We start from the raw sequence: 21,699 nt of genomic DNA on the forward strand, positions 1-21,699 counted from the left end.
TTTTACTTTTATGACATTCAGATACTCAAAAAAGAAATGTAGGCCACAACCTTATGGGAGTTTTTGAAGCAACCACCTCTGCAGCAAAGACCTGAAGCAAAGACCTGCCTAGGAGTTTCACAGAGAAACAACACAGTGAACATTTTGCAAATATATGCCAATGAACTTTTTAAGATTAGCCAGTGATACAATTGGTGTAAATCAAGTTACAAGCATGTGGATGTAAAACTGTCAGCTCATCTTTGAGCTAAATTGAATGCAGGTTTTCTTGGAAAATAAGCAGATAAGACGGAAGCTTCGCAAATAGCACATTCCTCACACTGAAAATGCCTGCACTAATGAAATACTGGACAGGTATTAATGACCGGAAGGAGAATTGTGGCAAACTAAACTACAGGGTCCTGTTAAATACACAATTTCTTCACTGGATGAACCCGATTATAAAAATAAATTTGTACCTCCACAGTCCTTGGCACTTGTCCAGCTCAAATTTTAGGGCTTTGGTTTAAGATATGTCAACGCCTTCTTCGATGAGCCATTAACAATGTTTTGGATCACTATGGACATCACTTTCCCAGGCTTGCCCCTTCAGGGCCAGTTCAATGCATGAGATTCTATTAAACATATCATCTCAAGCTTAACCAAGAGCTACCCAAGCTGTTTAATATCATGAATTTCTTTATTACCATTTTGAGGTTAGTCTGAACCTTTCAGATTAAATACCATAACCAATAGGTTTCTAATAATTATTTCCATACCATCATAATAATAATCCTTGCATTTGATATAGCCCCTTATCATGTCTTCTATATATCCTATCTTTCCACCATTATTATTATTCCCTCTCCCTTTGTTCTGAACGCCTAGACGATTTAAAACTTCACTTCACCTCCAGGAGGTCTACCTCTGCTGACTTATCCTCCCTTAATCTCTCCCTTCACATCAACTCCTCCACCCATGTCCGCGGTCACCCCGTCGACCTGGTGATCACTCTGGGCCTCACCGTCTCGGACCTCACCATCTTCGACAAAGCAATCTCGGATCATCACTTAATTTCCTTTAAGTCCTCAATTCCTCTCCTCACCACCACCCAACCCACTTCCATCTCATATCGCCCCTGGAAAAAAATTTCCCCCCCTCGGCTGCTTTGGAGTCATCTGAACTCCTTCCCCTCTGGGCGTCCTCCCGCAATGACCTAACCTCCTCGGTCACCCTTCTCCACAGTTCCCTCTCCTCCACTCTCGATTCCCTCGCTCCCCTCTCTTCCTGAACCGTCTCCTACTCATGAAAATCACCTTGGTACACCAGCCACCTCCACTCCCTTAAAGCCCAGGCATGTTCCACTGAGCGCACCTGGCTTAAATCAAACCTAATGGTCCATCAGCAGATTTGGCTGTCCTACTGTTCCGCCCTCGCCTCCGCTAAATCGATGTTCTACTCCAAGACAATCTTGGAGGCTAAGTCTCCTCTTCTCCATCAGGCTCCTCCACCCACCCTCTCACGCCTCACTCATCCTCACCTCAAATGCAAATGCCAGCTGCAAGGCGATGCTGGACTTCCTCGAATCCAAAGTCGAGGGAATCCACTCAGCTGCCTCTGCCACTGCAACTGCTACCCCCTCCCCATCTCCTCCTCCCATCCCAGCCCCTACCCATCCCTCCTTCCACACCTTTAAACCTATCTCCCCCTCCTCTCTCATCACCACCATAACCTGTATGAAACCCACCATCTGCTCCCTCGACCCCATCCCCACCCCCATCCTTACCTCCCAGCTCCATCTCCTTGCCCCTTTACTCACTGACATTGTTAACCTCTTCCTGTCCTCTGGTACCGTTCCCACCCCTTTTAAAAAAAAACTCTTGTCATCACTCCTATCATTAAAAAACCCTCCCCTACTCCCTAACTACCGCTCTATCTCCAACCTCCCCTTCCTCTCCAAGGTCCTGGAACGAGTTGTTGCTTCTCAGCTTCGCTCCTTCCTCTCCCGCCACTCCCTTCTCGAACCCCTCCAATCGGGCTTCCGTGCCGCCCACAGCACAGAAACAGCCCTGGTCAAAGTGACAAATGACATTCTATCCATCTGCAACCAGGGCTCCCTCTGCCTCCCTCGTTCTCCTTGACCTCTCTGCTGCTTTCGACACCATCGATCACTCTATCCTCATCCACCCCTCTCCTCTCACTTCAAACTCCCCAGCACTGTCCTTGATTGGTTCAGATTGTATCTCTCACACTACCTGCACTTCATCTCCTCAAACAGTTTCTCCTCTACCCCCCGCACTGTCTTGTGCGGCGTTCCTCAGGGCTCCTTGGTCACCTCCACTTCAATATCTATACGCTCCCTCTTGGTGACATCATCCGCAGATATGGGTCAACTTCCACATGTATGCGGATGACTCTACCTCTCTGCCTCCACCTTTGACTCCAGGCCACTGCTGTCCTTACTGAATGTCTGTGGGACATTAAGTCCTGGATGAGAGATAACTTTCTTCAGTTGAACGTCAGCAAGACCGAGGCTCTCCTGATTGGCTCCCATCAGCGCCTCCTCACCTCAGGTCCGGCTCCGACACTGTCTCACACCGCAGGCCACCGAAACCCTCATACACACCTTCATTACATCAAGGCTCGACTATGCAAACTCACTGCTTGTCGGCCTCCCCAACTCCTCCCTCCACAGGCTGCAGATCATCCAGAACTCTGCAGCCCGTTGTCCTCTCCCGCACCAAACTCTGTGACCCTATCACCCCCATCCTTGCCCAACTCCATTGGCTTTCCATCACACAGAGGATACAGTTCAAGAGCCTGGTCCTCACCGCGAAGCCCTCCACGTCTTGCTCCCCCTTACCTCTCCTGTCTCCTAACCCCCTATCACGGTGTTCGCTCCCTCCGCTCAGCGGGCTCCGGTCTGCTTCACGTTCCCCGCCTTGCTCGCTCCACTATCGGTGGGCTGGCCTTCCGCCACTCTGCACCCACCCTCTGGAACTCCATCCCGCAGTCCCTCCGCCTCGTCTCCCTCGCCACCTTCAAGACCCATCTCAAGATCCTCCTCTTCGACCGTGCTTTTGATCTCCCTGCTTCCCCCCCTGCCATCCACCCTCTCCCCCTCCCCCGATCCTCAGCTCTGTCTGTCCAGCACCCTGGGACATCCTCCCGATGTGAAAGGCGCTATACAAATGTAATTTTGTTTTTTTGTTGTTCTACACATCCCAAAACGCTTCATAGAATATACTGTAAAGTGAATTGACTGTATATTTTGTGGGCGAAATGCAGCAGCCAATTGCGCACAGCAGTGTCCTACAAACAGTCATGCATTGAGTGACCCAATTTTTTAAAAAACATTATTGCCCCTGGGAAAGCGATCCTCCAATAAACTAACTATTTGGTTCCTCCTTACTGCTAGGTAAACAGAGCTGTGTGGAGTAAGGAGACCTGTCCAATGTTTCGCCCTGCCTGGGAATCAATCCCAGAACCTCTTGCTTGTGGGGCAAGTGCTCTAATCACTGAGCTACAGGACTCCACATGATGGTGTGAGCGCCATCATTTTCATGGCAGATAATGATCAGTCACCATGTTCGGTGTGACATCTCCCGTAACAGATGGAGTGAGATGGAGTGACGAGGTGAAATGCGTCTGACAGCTTTTTCAGCTCCTCCAGAGACTCATATCACTGTTTTAAAATATGAGGGCAAGGATCCATTGGTGGTACTTCACATAGGTACCAATGACATCAGTAGAGTTGGCCAAGATGACTTGAGAAGGGAATTCGAAGAGCTGGGGTCCAAATTGAAGTCGAGATCATCGAAGGTGGTAATATCGGGACTACTGCCTGTACCATACGACAATTGGTACAGGAACAAACAAATTTAGGACTTGAACGCATGGCTAAAAGAGTGGTACGGAAATCAGGGATTTCTTTCAATGGGCCATTGGCACGAGTATTGGGGGAAAAGAGAGCTCTTTTAGAGAAAAGGGCTGCATTTAAATCGTGCTGGGACAAATGTCCTAGCTAAACGAATTAACATCGAAATAAATAGGAATTTAAACTAGTAAGGAGGTGGAATATATAGGCAAGGGAAACCATAAGTTCGCACTAGAAAAAGTAAAGATGACAGTGCAGAATAGCATGCCACATAATAGGAATATGTTAACTTGGCAAAGTAGATAAGTAGATAAGGAATCAGAGTAGAGGAAATGGTAGGAAATTAAAAATGTTATATCTGAATGCGTGAAGCATTCGGAATAAAACTGATGAATTAAAAGCACAGATAGACACATATGGGTACGATCTAGTAGCCATCACTGAAACACGGTTACAAGGAGATCTAGGGTGGGAATTAAATATTCCAGGGTTCTCAGTTTACAGGAAAGATAGACACTATGGGAAAAGAGGTGGTGGGGGGGGTGTGTGTGTGAGGGGTAGCCCTGTTAATTAGGGATGAAATAAAAGCAGTGGAGAGGAAGAATCTGAACTCCGATGACCAGGAGGTTGAGTAATATGGGTGGAAATAAAAAATAATAAAGGGCAGAAAATATTAATGGGAGTGGTTTATAGACCCCCAAACAGCGATCACAATATAGCACAGGGTATCAATCAAGAAAGCAGTGGAGCATGTAGGAAAGGTAAAGCGATAATAGTGGGTGATTTCAATCTCCACATGGATTGGGAAAACCAAATTGGCAAAAGTAGGTCAGAAGAAGAGTTCATTGAGTGTATGAGAGATAACTTTCTAGAGCAGCCGAGGAACCAACTAGGGGACAGGCCATCCTAGACCTTGTTTTGTGTAACAGAACAGGGCTAGTTGGCAGTGTAGGTATTAAGACTCCTCAAGGGCAGAGTGATCACAATATGATTGAATTCTGCATTAAGTTAGAGAGGGATATAGTTAAATCCGAGGCAAGTATTCTGACTCTAAGTAGGGCCAATTTTGTAGGTGTGAGGAAAGATTTGGGTAAAATAGACTGGAGAATAAGATTAAGAGGTAAAAATGTAGACCAACTGTGGCAAATATTCAAGGACGTAGTGCAAAATTCTCAGCAGTCGCATAGTCCCTTGCGGAATAAGAGTACGACAGGGAAAGCAATTCATCCGTGGCTAACTAGAGCAGTTAGGGAAAGCATCAAATTAAAAGAAAAGGCTTATAAAACTGCCAAGAAAAGCAGCAAATCTGAAGATTGGGAGAGTTTTAGAAACCAGCAAAATAAAACTAAAAAACTCATTAAGAGCAAGAAAAAGGAGTATGAGGGTAAGCTAGCTAGGAATGTTAAGTCTGATTGTAAAAGTTTTTACAAATATATTAAGAGGAATAGGCTAGTGAGGGTAAGTGTAGGTCCACTTCAGTCAGAGACGGGAGAAGTTGTAAGGGGGGATAAGGTTGTAAGATCATCAAAGGGCATGATAGAGTAGATAGTGGGAGACTGTTTCCCCTGGTTGGAGAAACTAAAACCAGGGGTCACAACCTTAAAATCAGAGGCAGTCCTTTCACACTGAGTTGAGGAAGAACTTCTTCACACAAAGGGCGGTGAATGTATGGAACTCACTATCCCAAAGGGCTGTTAACGCTCAGTCCTTGAACATATTCAAGACTGAGATAGATAGATTTCTTATTGCAAAAGGGATTAAGTAATATGGGGATAAGGCAACAACAACAACAACAAGATTCCATTTATAGAGCGCCTTTCACGTCAGGAGGACGTCCCAAGGCGCTGCACAGTTGGGTCATGACCCGAGCAGGGGGGAAATGGTCAGGGTGAGGGGAGGGAAGGGAGGGAGAGAGGAGGGGGAAATGGTCAGGGTGAGGGGAGGGAAGGGAGGGAGCGAGGAGGAGGAAGAGAGTTGAGAGGGGAGCTGAAGGCACGGTCAAAGAGAAGGGTTTTGAGACCGGCCTTGAAGGAGGAAAGGGAGGAAGCGGCGAAGGCACTGGGGGATGGAGTTCCAGAGCCTGGGGGCTGAGAGGCTGAAGGCCCGACCACCGATAGTAGGGCGGTTGGGGCGGGGGACGTGGAGCAGACCGGAGCCAGAGGAACGGAGGGTACGGGCAGGTAGGTAGGGGGATAGTAGGTTGGAGAGGTAGGAGGGAGCAAGGCCGTGAATGGCCTTGTAGGTGAGGATGAGGATCTTGAAATCAATCCTCTGGGGATGGGGAGCCAGTGGAGGCGAGCGAGGGTGGGAGTGATGTGGTCCCGAAGCCTGGTGCGGGACAGTACACGAGCTGCAGAGTTCTGAATGACCTGCAGCTTGTGGAGGGAGGTGGCGGGAAGGCGGCGAGGAGAGAGTTCCCATAGTCCAGCCTTGAGGTGACAAAGGCGTGAACCAGAGTTTCAGCAGCGTGAGGGGTGAGGTAATGCCGTAATCTGGCGATATTCCGGAGGTGATGGAAGGCGGTGCCAGTTGTGGTGCGGATGTGAGGGAGAAAGGACAGCTCAGGGTCGAACAAAACGCCGAGGTTCCTGACTGCTTTGAGAGGTGGAGAGTGCAGCCTTGGATGCTGATGGTGTCAGCACCTGAGGTGCGGAGGCGCTGACGTGAGCCAATCAGGAGGGCCTCGGTTTTTCGCACGTTGAGCTGAAGAAAGTTGTCTCTCGTCCAGGACTCGATGTCGGACAGGCAGCTGTCAGGACATCGGTGGTCGTGGAGTTGAGAGTAGAGGAGGAAAGGTAGAGTTGGGTGTCATCCGCATACATGTGGAAGTTAACCCCATGTTTGCGGATGGGTCAGGCAGGGTCAGGTTATTAGCTGGAGTTAGATTAGAAGATCAGCCATGATTGAATGGCGGGACAGGCTCGAAGCGCCGAATGGCCTACTCCTGCTCCTACATGTTATGTTATTATGTTATGTTTTTTGAAACGGGGTGGGGGAGGGGTGGAGGGAGAGGTGGAAGAGGTGGAAGAAGACTTTGTGGGCAATCTGTACAGTATTATGTTACAATCAGTATTTGTTTCATTTTGGAACATACAATACAAAATTACATTTACACACTGCATCAATTACATTTCCCACCCCTCCCCCATGTTCGGATCCTGACCCCTGACTACCCAGGGCCTTGGGACTTCCTCTTGATGTGAAAGGCGCTCCATAAATGTAATTTTGTTGCTGTTGTCATTTTCAATCTGTGACTGTTTGTGGGACATTGCTGTGCGCAATTGGCTGCTGCGTTCGCCCACAAATATACAGTCAATTCACTTTACAGTGTGTTCTGTGAAGCGCTTTGGGACGTCCTCCTGACGTGAAAAGCGCTATATCAAATGCAAGGATTATTATTATTATTATTATGAAGGAGGCAAGGGAGGGAATGAGGCAAAAGAAATGTGGGATGGAGTTCCAAAAGGTGGAGATAGAGTCTGAAGGCCCAACCGCCGATTGTGTGCCGGGTGTAGGACCTGGAGCAGGCCGGAGCCTGCTGAGCGGAGGGAGCAGACAGATTGATATGGGGTCAGCAGGTCACAGAGGTAGAAATGAGCAAGGCTGTGGAGGGCCTTGAAGACAAGGATGAAGATTTTGAACTCTATTCTCTAGGAGATTGGGAGCCAGTGGAGGAGCTGAGCAAGGGTGGGGTTGATAGGGTCATGAAGCCTGGTGCAGGAAAGAGTTCTGGATGATCTGCAGCTTGTGGAGGGAAGAGTTGGAAATGCTGACAAGCAGGGAGTTGGCATAGTCAAGCCTAGATGTGATGAATGCATGGATGAGGGTTTTGACTGTCTGAGTGGTAAGGCAGTGGCGTAGCAGGGTGATGTTGCGGAAGTGAGGGAAGGCAGAGGGGTTCATGGCATGGATGTGGGGTAGAAAGGACAGTTAAGGATCAAACAGGACAACAAGGTTCCAGACTGTCTCAGTGAGGTGGAGTGTGCATCATTGGATGGTAATGCTGCCATTGCCTGAGGTGTAGAGTTGCTGACGGGAGCCAAGCAGGAGGAGGAGTATATGTTAAACAACAATGTATTTGCCACTGGCACTGGATGCCCTTGCAGTAAACTGGGATCTTGCAGACCCACAAAAACAGAGGCATTGAAATCTGATACATGTCATGCTTTCTTGAAGGAATTTACAGGTCCACATCAAAAATGGGACAGAAGCCAAAAAGTTAATGTGCACATCTCCTGTCCTCTTACTTTATATCCACTGTGAGACCTTACAGAATGGAGAGCAAAGCTATGCAATGTTTATGCAATCTTAGATCAATAACATACTGCCAGGTCCACAAATGTAGATAAAGAATCTTTATAAAATCAAAGTAATAATGCAATTTAGAACTTTGAGTGGGTCATAATAGTAACTGGGATATTAATACGCCTGGAAATATAGTAAATGTATATGATGTTAACTTTCTGTAGCTGAATGTGGACAAGATGGAAGCCATACTCCTTGGATCTTGTCAACCTCTTTACTCCTGCAAATCTAAACTCCTCAACCTTGCTGGACTTTCCCTCATACTCACTGAACCAGTGCACAAATCTAGGCATCCGGTTCGACCCCCAGCTGTCCTTTCTCCCCCACATCCGGTCCCTGACCAGGACCACCTTCTTCCACCTCCACCACATTGCCTGCCTCCAACTGTACCTTACCACAAATACAGCTGAAACCCTTGTGCATGCGTTTGTCACCTCCCGCTTCGAATTCTCAAATGCACTCCTCCCCCCCTCCACTATTCAAAAGATCCAGCTCATTCAGAATTCTGCTGCCTGCATACCGACCCGGACAAAACTCCGTACTCACATCTCACCGGTTCTGGCCAGGCTTCACTAACTCCCCATCACCGAACAGGTTGACTTCAAGGTCCTCACACTTGTGTTCAAATCCCTGCACTCTCTGGCTCCTCCCTACGTCTCCGACCTCACTCTCCAATCCACCACCCAGCCACCTGCTCATCCCTCGCACCCTCTGCCCCGCCATCCGAGGTTGCACTTTTTGCCACTACGCACCGAAACTCTGGAACACTCTCCCTCAATCCCTCCGCCTTGCCCCACTCTCCCCGTTTTCAAGTCCAGCCTGAAAACCTTCCTCTTCAATTGTGTTTATGGCCACCGTACCCGCACCCACGGCTTGAAGTCAGGTTCCGCCACTGTTAACAACAACAACAACAAGATTCCATTTATAGAGCGCCTTTCACATCGGGAGGACGTCCCAAGGCGCTGTACAGTTGGGTCAGGACCCGAGCAGGGGGGAAATGGTCAACGTGAGGGGAGGGAAGGGAGGGAGCGAGGAGGGGGTAGAGGGTCGAGAGGGGAGCTGAAGGCACTGTCAAAGAGAAAGGTCTTGAGACCGGCCTTGAAGGAGGAAAGGGAGGAAGCGGCGAAGGCACTGGGGGATAGAGTTCCAGAGCCTGGGGGCTGAGAGGCTGAAGGCCCGGCCACCGATGGTAGGGTGGTTGGTGCGGGGGATGTGGAGCAGACCGGAGCCAGAGGAACGGAGGGTACGGGCAGGTAGGTAGGGGGATAGTAGGTCGGAGAGGTAGGAGGAAGCAAGGCCGTGAATGGCCTTGTAGGTGAGGATGAGGATCTTGAAATCGATCCTCTGGGGGATGGGGAGCCAGTGGAGGCGAGCGAGGGTGGGAGTGATGTGTTCCCGAAGCCTGGTGCGGGACAGTACACGAGCTGCAGAGTTCTGAATGACCTGCAGCTTGTGGAGGGAAGTGCCGGGAAGGCGGCGAGGAGAGAGTTCCCATAGTCCAGCCTTGAGGTGATAAAGGCGTGGACCAGGGTTTCAGCAGCGTGAGGGGTGAGGTAGTGCCGTAGTCTGGCGACGTTCCGTAGGTGATGGAAGGCGGTGCCAGTTGTGGTGCGGATATGAGGGAGAAAGGACAGCTCAGGGTCGAACAGAACACCGAGGTTCCTGACTGCTTTGAGAGATGGAGAGTGCAGCCTTGGATGCTGATGGTGTCAGCGCCTGAGGTGCGGAGGCGCTGACGTGAGCCAATCAGGAGGGCCTCAGTTTTACACACGTTGAGCTGAAGAAAGTTGTCTCTCCTCCCGGACTCGATGTCGGACAGGCAGCTGTCAGGACATCGGTGGTCGTGGAGTTGAGGGTAGAAGAGGAAATGTAGAGTTGGGTGTCATCCGCATACATGTGGAAGTTAACCCCATGTCTGCGGATGATGTCACCGAGGGGGAGCATATAGAGGGTGAAGAGGAGGGGACCGAGGACAGAGCCCTGAGGGACACCGCACAAGACAGTGCGGGGGGTGGAGGAAAAACCATTCGTGGAAACAAAGTGAAGACGGTGGGAGAGGTACGACCTAAACCACTCAAGGACAGTGCCTTGAAGGTTTAGGTGGGAGGACAAGTGGTGGAGGAGGATAGCGTGGTCGACCGTATCGAATGCTGCCGATAGGTCGAGGAGGACGAGGAGGCAGAGGGAGCCCTGGTCACAGATGGTCAGGATGGCATTGGTGACCTTGACCAGGGCAGTTTCTGTGCTATGGGCAGCACGGAAACCCGACTGAAGGGGTTCGAATAATGAATGGGTGGAGAGGAAAGAGCGCAGCTGGGAGGCGACAACTCGTTCCAGGACCTTGGACAGGAAGGGGAGGTTGGAGATGGGCCGGTAGCTTGATAGCTGCGACGCATCAAGGGAGGGTTTTTTCAAGGTGGGAGTGATGGTGGCAGTTTTTAATGGAATGGGAACAGAGCCAGAGGAGAGGGACAGGTTGACGATGTCTGTGATATGTGGGGCAAGGAGGTGGAGCTGGGAGATAAGGAGTGGAGTGGGGATGGGGTCAAGGGAGCAGGTGGTGGGTTTCAGGGATAGGATGAGTTTGGTGACAGAGGGTGGGGAAACGGGTACGAAGGTGTGTAGGGGAGGATGGGTAGGAGTCGGAGTGTGGGAGGGAGGGGGTTGGGGGTGGGTGGATGTTGGAGGGGAAGTGACCGCGGAGCGAATTCCCTTGATTTTGGATTCAAGGAAATCCAGCATCTCCTCGCAGTGAAGGTTGGAGGAGATGACCTGCGCGGGTGGCGGGGGGGGGGGAGGAGTCGGGATGTGGTAGAAAACACTAGCCTGGGGTTGTTCTTCGCCTCCAGGATTATCCTGGAGTAGAAGCACGACTTGGCCGAGGCTAGAGTGGAGCGGTAGATTTTGATGAGGTCCAGCCAGATTTGTCGGTGGACCGTTAGGCCAGATTTGACGCAGGTGCGTTCAGCGGCCCACACCTGGCTCTTCAGTGAGCGGAGGTGGGTGGTGAACCAGGGGCAGGAGCGAGAGTAGGAGACAGTACGGTAGGTGATGCGGGCAAGAGTGTCAAGTGTGGAGGAGTGGGTGTTGTGGAGGAGGGTGAGAGCAGAAGAATGGTCAGTGAGGTTTGAAGGCCAGAGGGAGAGGAGTTCAGAGGACTGCAAGGCAGCGGTTAAGGATTGTGGGGGTAACTTCTTCCAGGGCGGTAGAAGATGGTGGTGGGTCTGGTGGAGGTGGGGAGGGGGGTGGAGGTGGTGAAGGAGATGAAGTGGTGGTCGGAGACGGCCTTGTCGGTGATAGTGACATCCGAGACACTGAGGCCCCGGGTGATCACCAAGTCGAGTGGGTGGCCGTGACTGTGAGTGGGGGAGTTGATGTGGAGGGAGAGGTTGAGCGAGGAGAGCAGGGAAGAGAAGTCTGAGGAGATGGAGCAGGAGGGGGTGAAGTGTAGGTTAAAGTCGCCCAGGATGATGAGGCGATCAGAGCAGAGGCAGAGAGATGTGAGAAGTGTCGAGATATCGGAGATGAAGGTGGGAGAGGCTTTAGGGGGCCGGTAGAGGAGGAGGATTTTGAGTGAGAGGAAGGAGGGGTGGGAGAGGGTGAGGTGCTCGAAAGAGGGGAAAGAGCCAGAGGAGTAGGGGGATAAGGCAAGTGGTGTCCTTGAGATAAGGGCTACACCACCACCACAGCGTTTGGGGCGAGGGATGTGGTGGGAGGTGTAGCCGGGTGGTGTGGCCTCCGTGAGGGGGAAGGTGTCGCCTGGGGTGAGCCAGGTTTCCGTTAAGGCCATGATGTCAATGCTCTCATCAAGGATGAGATCGTTGATGACCAGGGCCTTGTTACAGAGGGAGCGGACGTTTTGTAGTCCGATGTGGAGGGAGCGGTTGACAGAAGGGTGTGTGGGAGGGGAGGGGGTCCAGGTTGTGAGGCAGGGGTGGGGGAAATGGGGATGAGGGAGGGGAGGTTGGCTCCCCGGGTCTGTGTCCGGGGTGGCTGGCGAGTGTGGTGGGGAATGGGGCAGTCGGTGTGGCTGCTGCTGGACAGCCAACGCGCGAGTGCCACGGTGAGCCCGGCGGGCGGAGGATTCCCAGGATGGAACAGAGGGAGGTTGTAGAAGGGTCAAGTGGGGATAGAAGGTGAGAGGGACGGAGAGAGAGGAGGAGAGAGTGGGAGAGATGCAGGGGGGAGGGTTTGGGAGTAGAGAGGAGGGAGGGAGAGGGTGAGGGGGCATGGGTCATAGCGGCAGCCATAGTGCGCACGCGGGGACCAGGAGCGAGCGGTCAGGTGGATGGAAACATTATCCCATGGGCTGGGGCTGGGGCAGCCAACCCAACAGGACCATGGTGGGCCCTGATGTGAGCCCTGGGGGAGGTTAAGTGCTCTAAGACCCTACCCTGCGTGGAGAGCGCTATATAAGTGCCGGTTGTTGTTGTGACAAGCAGTGAAATTATGATTTTAAGAATATGCTTCTCAAAAAGCCAAGGTGTTGTGGAGCATGTGTCTGTCGGATAGTAAAATAATCCCCAGTGTGGTACTACTGATTGCTAGTTGTACTGTAGCAGCAGTCGTACTGGGTTGCCTGTGTTGTCGATTTTTTTTGGAAATAAATTGTTTTTTCTTTCAAAACTTTTAAATCTTTGGAATGCAAACATTTGGATTATTGAAATACACATAGAGACAGATTTAAGTGATGTAGTGGGTTTGAATTCTGTCCATTCACCTCTGGAATTTTAGTTCAAATTCATCTGATAACTTTTGGGATAAATGTTTCCTCTTCTGTCAACAGTAGGAGTCCTGGGTTAACTTGTGTTTAAGCTGTTGAAATCCTACTTCTAACATAAACAAGTCATTAGCGCCAAATTGGCTATAATTAGTATTACAAGCTATTACATTGGAATCCTCTGACCTGGAAGATGACATAAGGAGAACATATAAAAATCCATGATTCAGTATAAAAGCAATTATAAAGCTGTTGTCTCAGGAATGGTTCATATTATTTTTATTAGTCCTACTCTAACTCCCCTCCTCTATCAGACCAGGCAGAAACCAAATGCATGTGGAGATAGAGTTGGCTCTTTACTCAAGGTTTATTATCCTGGGGAGAAGGCATCCAGGTATCCTTGGCAGACACTGTAGACCTGGGGAGGGGGAGGTGGTGGAGGAAAGTTGGGGGTTAGAGGTGCCCGGGTATGTGTTCAGTGTACTTGCATACCCGCTATGCCTCCCCCTTAATCACAAATTCCAATCCGCATTCAGATACTCACAGTCTCTCAAACACCATGCATAATAGTCACAGATCTGTTTCCAGGCTTCTCAGGCTGCCTTTGTTCTTTCTAACACTAAGGGCCAGAGACTTTCTTCATCCATTCCCAGAGTAAGAGAGATTGGGGACTAGATTGGTTTATGTCTTTATACCACCCAGGCTCCAGCCACCCTTCTCATATACACTGCAGTTGGTCATTACAATGCTAGACCCAAAGTCTGTTACACTACATTTGCATTTTCATATTTTTTATATTAAAGAAATGCTATATTTTTATATTAAAGAAATACAGTCTATTCTGTGAAGTGCTTTGAAATGTCTAGAAGACGTGAAAAGCGCTATATCAAATGCAAGGATTATTCTTATTATTATTTCTTAATCTTTATTATTCAATATATAGACTATACAAAATTTGATCACATTCTTCCAAATTACCAATCCTACTGACTTCCTACCATAACATCAAGGGTTCTTAAATGAGTCCAATGTCCTGGTTTTGACAACTGTTCTCATTAACATATTCCAGTTTTTGATTGCCCTTAATGCAAAGAAACAATTCTTGATGTCTGTCATAAACTGGTCCTTCAGAACCTTGAACCTGTGCTTTGCTGTCTTGCTGCCTAAGAATACGTGAAAGTACTGTTCAGGATTTTGTTCTTAAGCACATAACTAGGTAAAACAAAGGCTTTCATTCAGCTGGGTTGAGTGAGACTTAGATTTAATAAACTTTAACTTAAAATGATATATTTCGAAGCAGTTGCTTTGATTTAAAATCATGCCAGTGCTGGAAGTATTTTGTAAGTTAGTTATCAGATAGTGAGTAGAACGTTTTGTTAAAAACCTTGCCCAATTCAGCTTTTCATTGTCAAAAGCTGTTGTATCAGTTGACCACCAAAATAAATGGTATTCACCTTTGCTTTTGATGTAAAGTTAAGCAGAGTTTGGAGATGAGTCGTAACAGATCATAATGGTTCATACACAGCAAGAAAGCAGCTAAGAAAACACTGAAGAGTTGGAGATGAAGAGGTGAACAGGATTGTTGGCAAGCACCAGCAAAAACTCCCTTTTGTTGTTGAATAGTGTCAAGGGATCTTGAATGTCCATGTGAGGAACAAACAGGTGGGACCTTGGTTTAACTTCTCATCCAAAGGATGACACTTCCAGTAATGCGGCACTCCCCCAGTATTACACCAGTATAAAGCAAGTTAGGAAGAAGTGGTCCTTTATTACTGGCAGTGATGTATCTAACGTGTGCTTGAAGACTCAATTGCCCAAATTTTGGAATCAGTTCAAGGATTCAGGACACTGGAAATCAGGAAATTGCTGTGCAAAAGAAAAATATAGAATAGGCCCCAGCAGAACTAAAAGAGTCTTTGCAGCGAAGAAAGGAGTGCTTTGTTTATAGCTGTGACCTGAGCAATTTCTACAAATTGTTTTCTTTGTCTGTTGAAGCAGCACAAAGTTTAAGCATAGGGCACACACACCAGTTTTTAGTGAGCAGGTTGTAGCATCAATTATTTTAAAAAAGTGAATTGTGTGTCTTGGATGAATGCCAAGAAGGGCTTTGTGACGTGAAGAACGTTGTGAGTGCTTGAAGCTTGTAGATTTAAATAGATCATGGACTATTTTCCACTGTGGAGGAATTATTGCCTTGATCAGTAAAACAGAACACTTTGAAAGAGTACTGTTTCCATTTCTATTAAGCATTGCTTGCTACAACAGCCACCTGCATTTATACAGCGCCCTTCATTGTGGTAACGTCCCGGAGCGCTTGACAGTGGTTGATTGTGCAGAGGAGGGGGAGTTGAGTGACTAGAAATGTTGGGCAAGTTTATTTACTCCACACGCCTCTCTTTACCTAGCAGTAAGTAGGAACCTGGTTGTTAGTTGATTGGCGGTTTGCTTTTCCGGGGGCAATAATTCCTTCAAAAAAAGTAATAAATTGGTCACTCAATCCACGACTTTGTGGGACACTGCTGTGCGCAAGTGGCTGCCGCATGTCGTCCACAAAATATGCAGTCAATTCACTTTACAGTATATTCTGTGAAGCACTTTGAGACATCTCGAACATGTGATAAGGCACTATATCAAAAGCAAAATACAAGGTGGGCTTCATATGAGTGTTGGTGGGGAAATGTTAGGATGGGGGCAATGGTGGGAGGAGAGAGTGATAAAGGAGGCATGGGGGGGGGGAGTGGTAGATGACATGGGAGGGGAGGAGGAGAATCCAGCCAGGTGGATGTTATCTACCTTAGAGAAAAAGAAGTCCAGGACCTCTTCGTACTTGGCATCGGAAGTCAAGTGGTGTTACACTCTCTACAAAATAGATAGTTCTTAGTTCTGTGGTTTATTAAAAATGGCTTTCCTATGTTTGTACTGCACGTTGTTTGTGAATGATATGCAACTAATTCATCAGAACTTTCTCCCACAAAGTGAGCATCCTAGCATGTCAATGCTTTGCAGTTCCTGTGCCATTAAGTGAAAACGTAGGAAATAATAGCAAAGAGCTGGCACCTGACAGGGATTTTGAGGGAGAGATTTCAGGTGAGATGAAAGAAATGACACTGGGGAGAATTTAACAACATGTTCAATATTTATCCCATTGAATCTGCACAAATGTGCCAAATGCCATTATCAAAGGTGAAATCAACCTGGGGACATCTCAGGCAAACCTTATTCCTATCTTCACCTGATATTCACATAATACGCTTCCCAGGAAGCTTGTGGAATCGTGACGAATGCAAACCCTGGCCACTTTTTCCTTCCCTCACCGTACAATCTCATCACAGAAGTGTTAAGTTGAAGTAAGTTTATTTTCAATAAAACTGTTTCATTTTACAGCCAAATAAAGTCCCTACATAGTGATGCACAGGCTGGCCTCCTGAGTAACTCAGACAAGGTTTACTTTTGTAGTGTAAACATTACTTTGCAATATAAAGACTGATATGTCTTTATAATGAACTGTGTCCTACTCACGCAAGTCACCCTGGTTACACCGGCCATCTACACTCCCTCAAGGCACAGGTGCGTGCTGCCGAACTCACCTGGCTCAAACAAAAACAAGTCGCTGGGAACACTCAGCAGATCAGACAGCATCTATGGAGAAAGGAAAGTGAGTCAACATTTCAGGTCCATGACCCTTTGTCAAAACCCAAGGCTTAATAAGCCTGGCTCACCTGGCTTAAATCTTATTTAACAATCCATCAAAAGATCTGCCTGGATCACATTCCTCACCTCCACTAAATCATCCTTCTACTCTAACATAGTCTTGGAGGTCAATGACAACCCCAGGCTTCTCTTCTCCATTGCCAACCGGCTCCTCTGCCCACCCTCTCATGCCTCACCCATCCCCTCCTTCAACTTCAACTGAGATGCACACTCCATCTTACTAAGCCAATCCGGAACCTTGTTGTCTTGTTTGACCCTCAACTGTTCTTTCTACCCCACATCCGTGCCATGACCCACTCTGCCTTCTCCCACCTCCACAACATTGCCCGGCTGCGCCACTCTGTCTCAAGCCACTGAGACCCTCATCCACGCGTTCATCACATCTAGGCTCGACTACGCCAACTCCCTGCTTGTCAGTCTCTGTGACCCCATCACCCCTACCCTCGCCTGGTTCCACTGGCTCTCCATCCCCCAGAGGATAGAGTTCAAAATCCTTTGTTGGCAAACCCCTGACTGTCCACCGCCTTGGGACTTCATGTATTCACAATCAGAGAATAAATTCAAGATACAACACCACCAAAATTACATTTGTATAGTGTCTTTCACGTCGGGAGGACGTCCCAAGATAGTTAGGAATTGAGCAAATGGAAGCTAAGGAGAATTTGTTTCAGACACAGAATCGCAAGGATATGGAATGCTCTGCTGGGAGACGTGATTAAGTCAGAATCCATATTAGCTTTCAATACCTGAAAGGGTATGGCTCAGGAAGTGGACTACCAAGCCCGCCATAGAGGGTAACTTGATTCTGACATTCCGTTGCCAAGCATGTTAACTTGGAACCAGTTCAGCTCCAAGGAGGCCCTGCATACCTAACCCCCAAGGAGGATAGTCACTAGTTGGTCATTGGACATCCAACAAGCGCGTGTTTGAGCCCTCAGGAGGTGGATAGTAGGTACCAGGAACTCCCTGTGAGCTTGGTGGGCAACACAGCTCAGCACGAAATGTATGAGAGCATTGCCATCATCGTTCTACCCACAGCTCACACACATCCCGTCCCATTGAGCAATCCATCAGTTGAAAGTGCAGAGCTTGAACAGCGGATGCTTACCTCTTTGCAAACCAATCAAGCCCTGGAATCCAAGCCCTGGATATACGAACGGTTGGTCACTAACTCAGACTCCAGGTGACATTGTCTAGCAGCTGTCGTTCCAAGCCTCAGACTTTCCTCATGAGTTTCCTCTCAGTTATGTGAGAGACTTGTCATCAGCATAGTGGGAGCACCTTTACAGCACAGCGACATTCCAGCCACTTGATGTTCTTGAGGTCCAAGTCCAATGCCGTGTACCAAGCTTAATCAGCATGTGAGCCAACCGTCATGTCTCACTCTGTAGCCCAGTATTCAGCATGGTGAGGGCACTGTATGAGGTCCCCAGGTGAGTCTGCCAGCAGCACAATATCGTCCTCAAACAGCAGTTTCACAATCCTGTCAGAGAGTCCTGGAACACATATACCAAGTCCTTCCCCCTCAAAGCCATCCAACGCACATCATTCATGGCCACATCAAATAAGATGGGTGACAATGGCCAGCCTTGGCTCAGTGTGTCCACCATCAAACCTTATATGGATTTTGGAGCTGAAATACACATTCCAAGATTTGGCCATGTATTCTCATAGCTTCTGATGTCATTCTGACGCCTAATAATAATCCCTCAAAAACAAAACAATAATAAAATTGGTCATTTTCAATCCACGACTGTTTGTGGAACATTGCTGTGCGCAATTGGCTGCCGCGTTCGCCCACAAATGTACAGTCAATTCACTTTACAGTGTGTTCTGTGAAGCGCTTTGGGACGTCCTCCCGACGTGAAAAGCGCTATATCAAATGCAAGGATTATTATTATTATTAAATGAGAAGAATTCCTGCCCCCAGAAACCCATCTGCCACTCGAAGTCCTGCTGATGAGTTAGGCAGGCTGTTCTGTCAATCAGTAGTGTTCTGGAAGAGGGCAAACTTGCACGGCTCAGAAACCTGACTACCAAGACTCAACACAGACTCAACTCACTTCTACAAGTGTGTGGTACTATTTTCTGGATACTAGTTCACCCTGTGGGCTAGTTTACCCACATCAACAGTACAGTACTCCATTTCAGCAGGTGCAACAGGGTGAGAGAATGGTGAGAGAAGGTACCATAAGGAGTGAAACAAAACTTAGTTAAACAGTTGAGACAGTTGAACCTTGCTATAAGACACCCACTTATACAGATAATTCACTTACATGGTAAGAACCCTGTGGATCCACACATGGCCATCCTGCTTCAACATGTTGGCAGATGACCCAGATAACACTGATTATTCAGTACTTTGTGGAACTGATTGTTGAATATAAAGGAAACAATTTGGTTTGTATGACAACAACTACAACAAGATTACATTTGTATAGCGCCTTTCACGTCAGTAGGATGTCCCAAGGAGCTGGACAGTGTACAGCATTTCAGACACCTATATCATAGTGCCCATTCTTCCCATCACAATTTGCTATATTGTCTGTGTGACTGATACAATATTTCAGTTAATGTGATTTGTTAGTTTGCTGTGTTGATTCCTTTGCAGGTCCGTCAATAAATCCTGCACGTTCACTGCTAAATGAATGAGTATTGAGGTAGAGCTAATCACTGTCTTGCTCCTGGTGCCACCTGGAGGAGGGAGATTACAGGAACACTGCACCCAAGCAATATAAACTAGTCAAACTGTGCTCAGTCCCCTGTCGTTTCACCCACAACACAGTTGCTTCACTTCACAGTAGAAAAATTCATAAAAACGTCTTATTCAAACTTTAGAATAAAGCAGAGGATTTTATATCGCACCCTTATTGTTGGAAAATGTTTGTGTTTTAACATCAATATTATTATAATCTCAAAATTTTATTTTATGAGTAAGACAACAAACTGGCCACGATGTGTTTATTTGCATTTGTAGTACAAGCATACCACTTTCTGCCTTCAAGATTACCATTTAACATGCTCAATAGGTTTGTTAAACTGGATTGAATTCTAGTGTGAATCTTAATTGGAGCAGAAATGGGTGATCGATTCAGTTGGGATTTTAATATGCACGATATAAAAAACAAACTAATTTAATTACCAAACAGTGCATTGTCCAATTAAGTGTTTTGTTACCAAGTGCTCTGGCTGAAGGGCGCTATATAGATGCAAGTTGTTGTTGTTGTAGTTTGATGGAAGCTTTAGCAAACAGTTTCTTAATATTATTTATGAATTAAAGGCTTTTTAATAACATTAAAGGCAAACACCAGTCTTGTAAGTGTGGGAGGCTTATTGTTCTCCCCCCATGCTCTTCCTCCTCCAGAAAGAAATGTGATCTTTTGTCTCCTCAAATATTGGCATGTATGTGTTGTGATGTCAGTGAGTTAGACACTGCTGTGAGTGCTCAGAGAAATCCAATGCAACATCATCTTGTTTCACAATGCCGTTTTCAAAGATAATGGTAAACAATTGGTTTAGATTGTGCTGAACACTAAAAATAACATTGTTTTCACAAAAATGGGGAATCCAATTGCAAGGTGGCTATTTTAGTGATCAGTGTAAGTTAAACCCCAACTGTGTGTTTGACAGATCTTATTCGAATTCAAGATCTTCATCCTCACCTACAAGGCCATTCATGGCCTTGCTCCCTCCTACCTCTCCAACCTACTATCCCCCTACCTACCTGCCCGTACCCTCCATTGCTCTGGCTCCAGTCTGCTCCACATCCCCCGCCCCAACCGCCCTACCATCGGTGGCCGGGCCTTCAGCCTCTCAGCCCCCAGGCTCTGGAACTCTATCCCCCAGTGCCTTCGCCGCTTCCTCCCTTTCCTCCTTCAAGGCCGGTCTCAAGACCTTTCTCTTTGACCGTGCCTTCAGCTCCCCTCTCGACTCTCTACCCCCTCCTCGCTCCCTCCCTTCCCTCCCCTCACCCTGACCATTTCCCCCCTCCTCGCTCCCTCCCTTCCCTCCCCTCACCCTGACCATTTCCCCCTCCTCGCTCCCTCCCTTCCCTCCCCTCACCCTGACCATTTCCCCCTCCTCGCTCTCTCCCTTCCCTCCCCTCACCCTGACCATTTCCCCCCTCCTCGCTCCCTCCCTTCCCTCCCCTCACCCTGACCATTTCCCCCCTCCTCGCTCCCTCCCTTCCCTCCCCTCACCCTGACCATTTCCCCCCTCCTCGCTCCCTCCCTTCCCTCCCCTCACCCTGACCATTTCCCCCCTCCTCGCTCCCTCCCTTCCCTCCCCTCACCCTGACCATTTCCCCCTTCCTCACTCCCTCCCTCCCTTCCCTCCCCTCACCCTGACCATTTCCCCCCTCCTCGCTCCCTCCCTTCCCTCCCCTCACCATTTCCCCCTCCTCGCTCCCTCCCTTCCCTCCCCTCACCCTGACCATTTCCCCCCTGCTCGGGTCCTGACCCAACTGTACTGCGCTAAAATGGAATCTTGTTGTTGTTGTTGTTATTGTTGTTGCATTCTGCAACCTCCTACCTAAGGTTAGAAGAACTGATCAAAGTATTTCTGGAAGACACTGACCCTGAGGCCACACTTGAAGTTGGAGCTGACATGAGGAAGATTCAGCATTCCTTCCAGCGATTAAAGGTCAGCACTATGTAAGAATGCTGTTGTTTTAAATCTGATCCACGCATTACAATACGTTGATGCGATTGACTGAAAGACCCATGTTAGAATGAAGTTTTCAATATTTATTGTATTGCCTCCCAAATTGATACTGGTGAATAGCAGTTTTCTATGGGTGGCATCAATGAGCAATAGTCAAAACAGTAGTAGATTGATCCATATGTTCAAACATTACGGGATGTTCAACTTTTATTTTAGACACCATAGAAAGGTCCCAGGATAATGCTGAATATCAGATATTACATTTGTTTAAAAATAAGAGCTAATAGCCCTCAACAGCAAGAATGACAAAAGGTGGGTTTCAAGTGTGAATTAACATTTGGAACCATTTACACCTTAAACTATCTGCTGAATCTGTATTGAGAGTTCATTCACTGATGTCACAAAGCAAGTTGTCATTTGTATAATGCAGGGAAAATCATTCCCA

The 21,699-nt window shown here is 47.9% G+C and overlaps 1 protein-coding gene across 4 annotated transcripts in view; it reads left to right on the top strand.

The window, feature by feature from the left end:
- The window catches only part of kif6 (kinesin family member 6), a 190,353-nt gene that overhangs the window by 62,217 nt on the left and 106,437 nt on the right, over positions 1-21,699 (top strand). For all 4 annotated transcript variants that reach the window (XM_007910407.2, XM_007910408.2, XM_007910409.2 and 1 more), the window contains one exon: positions 21,128-21,233. In XM_007910407.2, the coding sequence (XP_007908598.1) occupies positions 21,128-21,233 (106 nt within the window). The remainder of the gene's footprint in view (positions 1-21,127; positions 21,234-21,699) is intronic.

The sequence above is a fragment of the Callorhinchus milii genome, unplaced genomic scaffold (genome assembly GCF_018977255.1).
Source record: "Callorhinchus milii isolate IMCB2004 unplaced genomic scaffold, IMCB_Cmil_1.0 Scaffold3, whole genome shotgun sequence".
NCBI lineage: Eukaryota > Metazoa > Chordata > Chondrichthyes > Chimaeriformes > Callorhinchidae > Callorhinchus > Callorhinchus milii.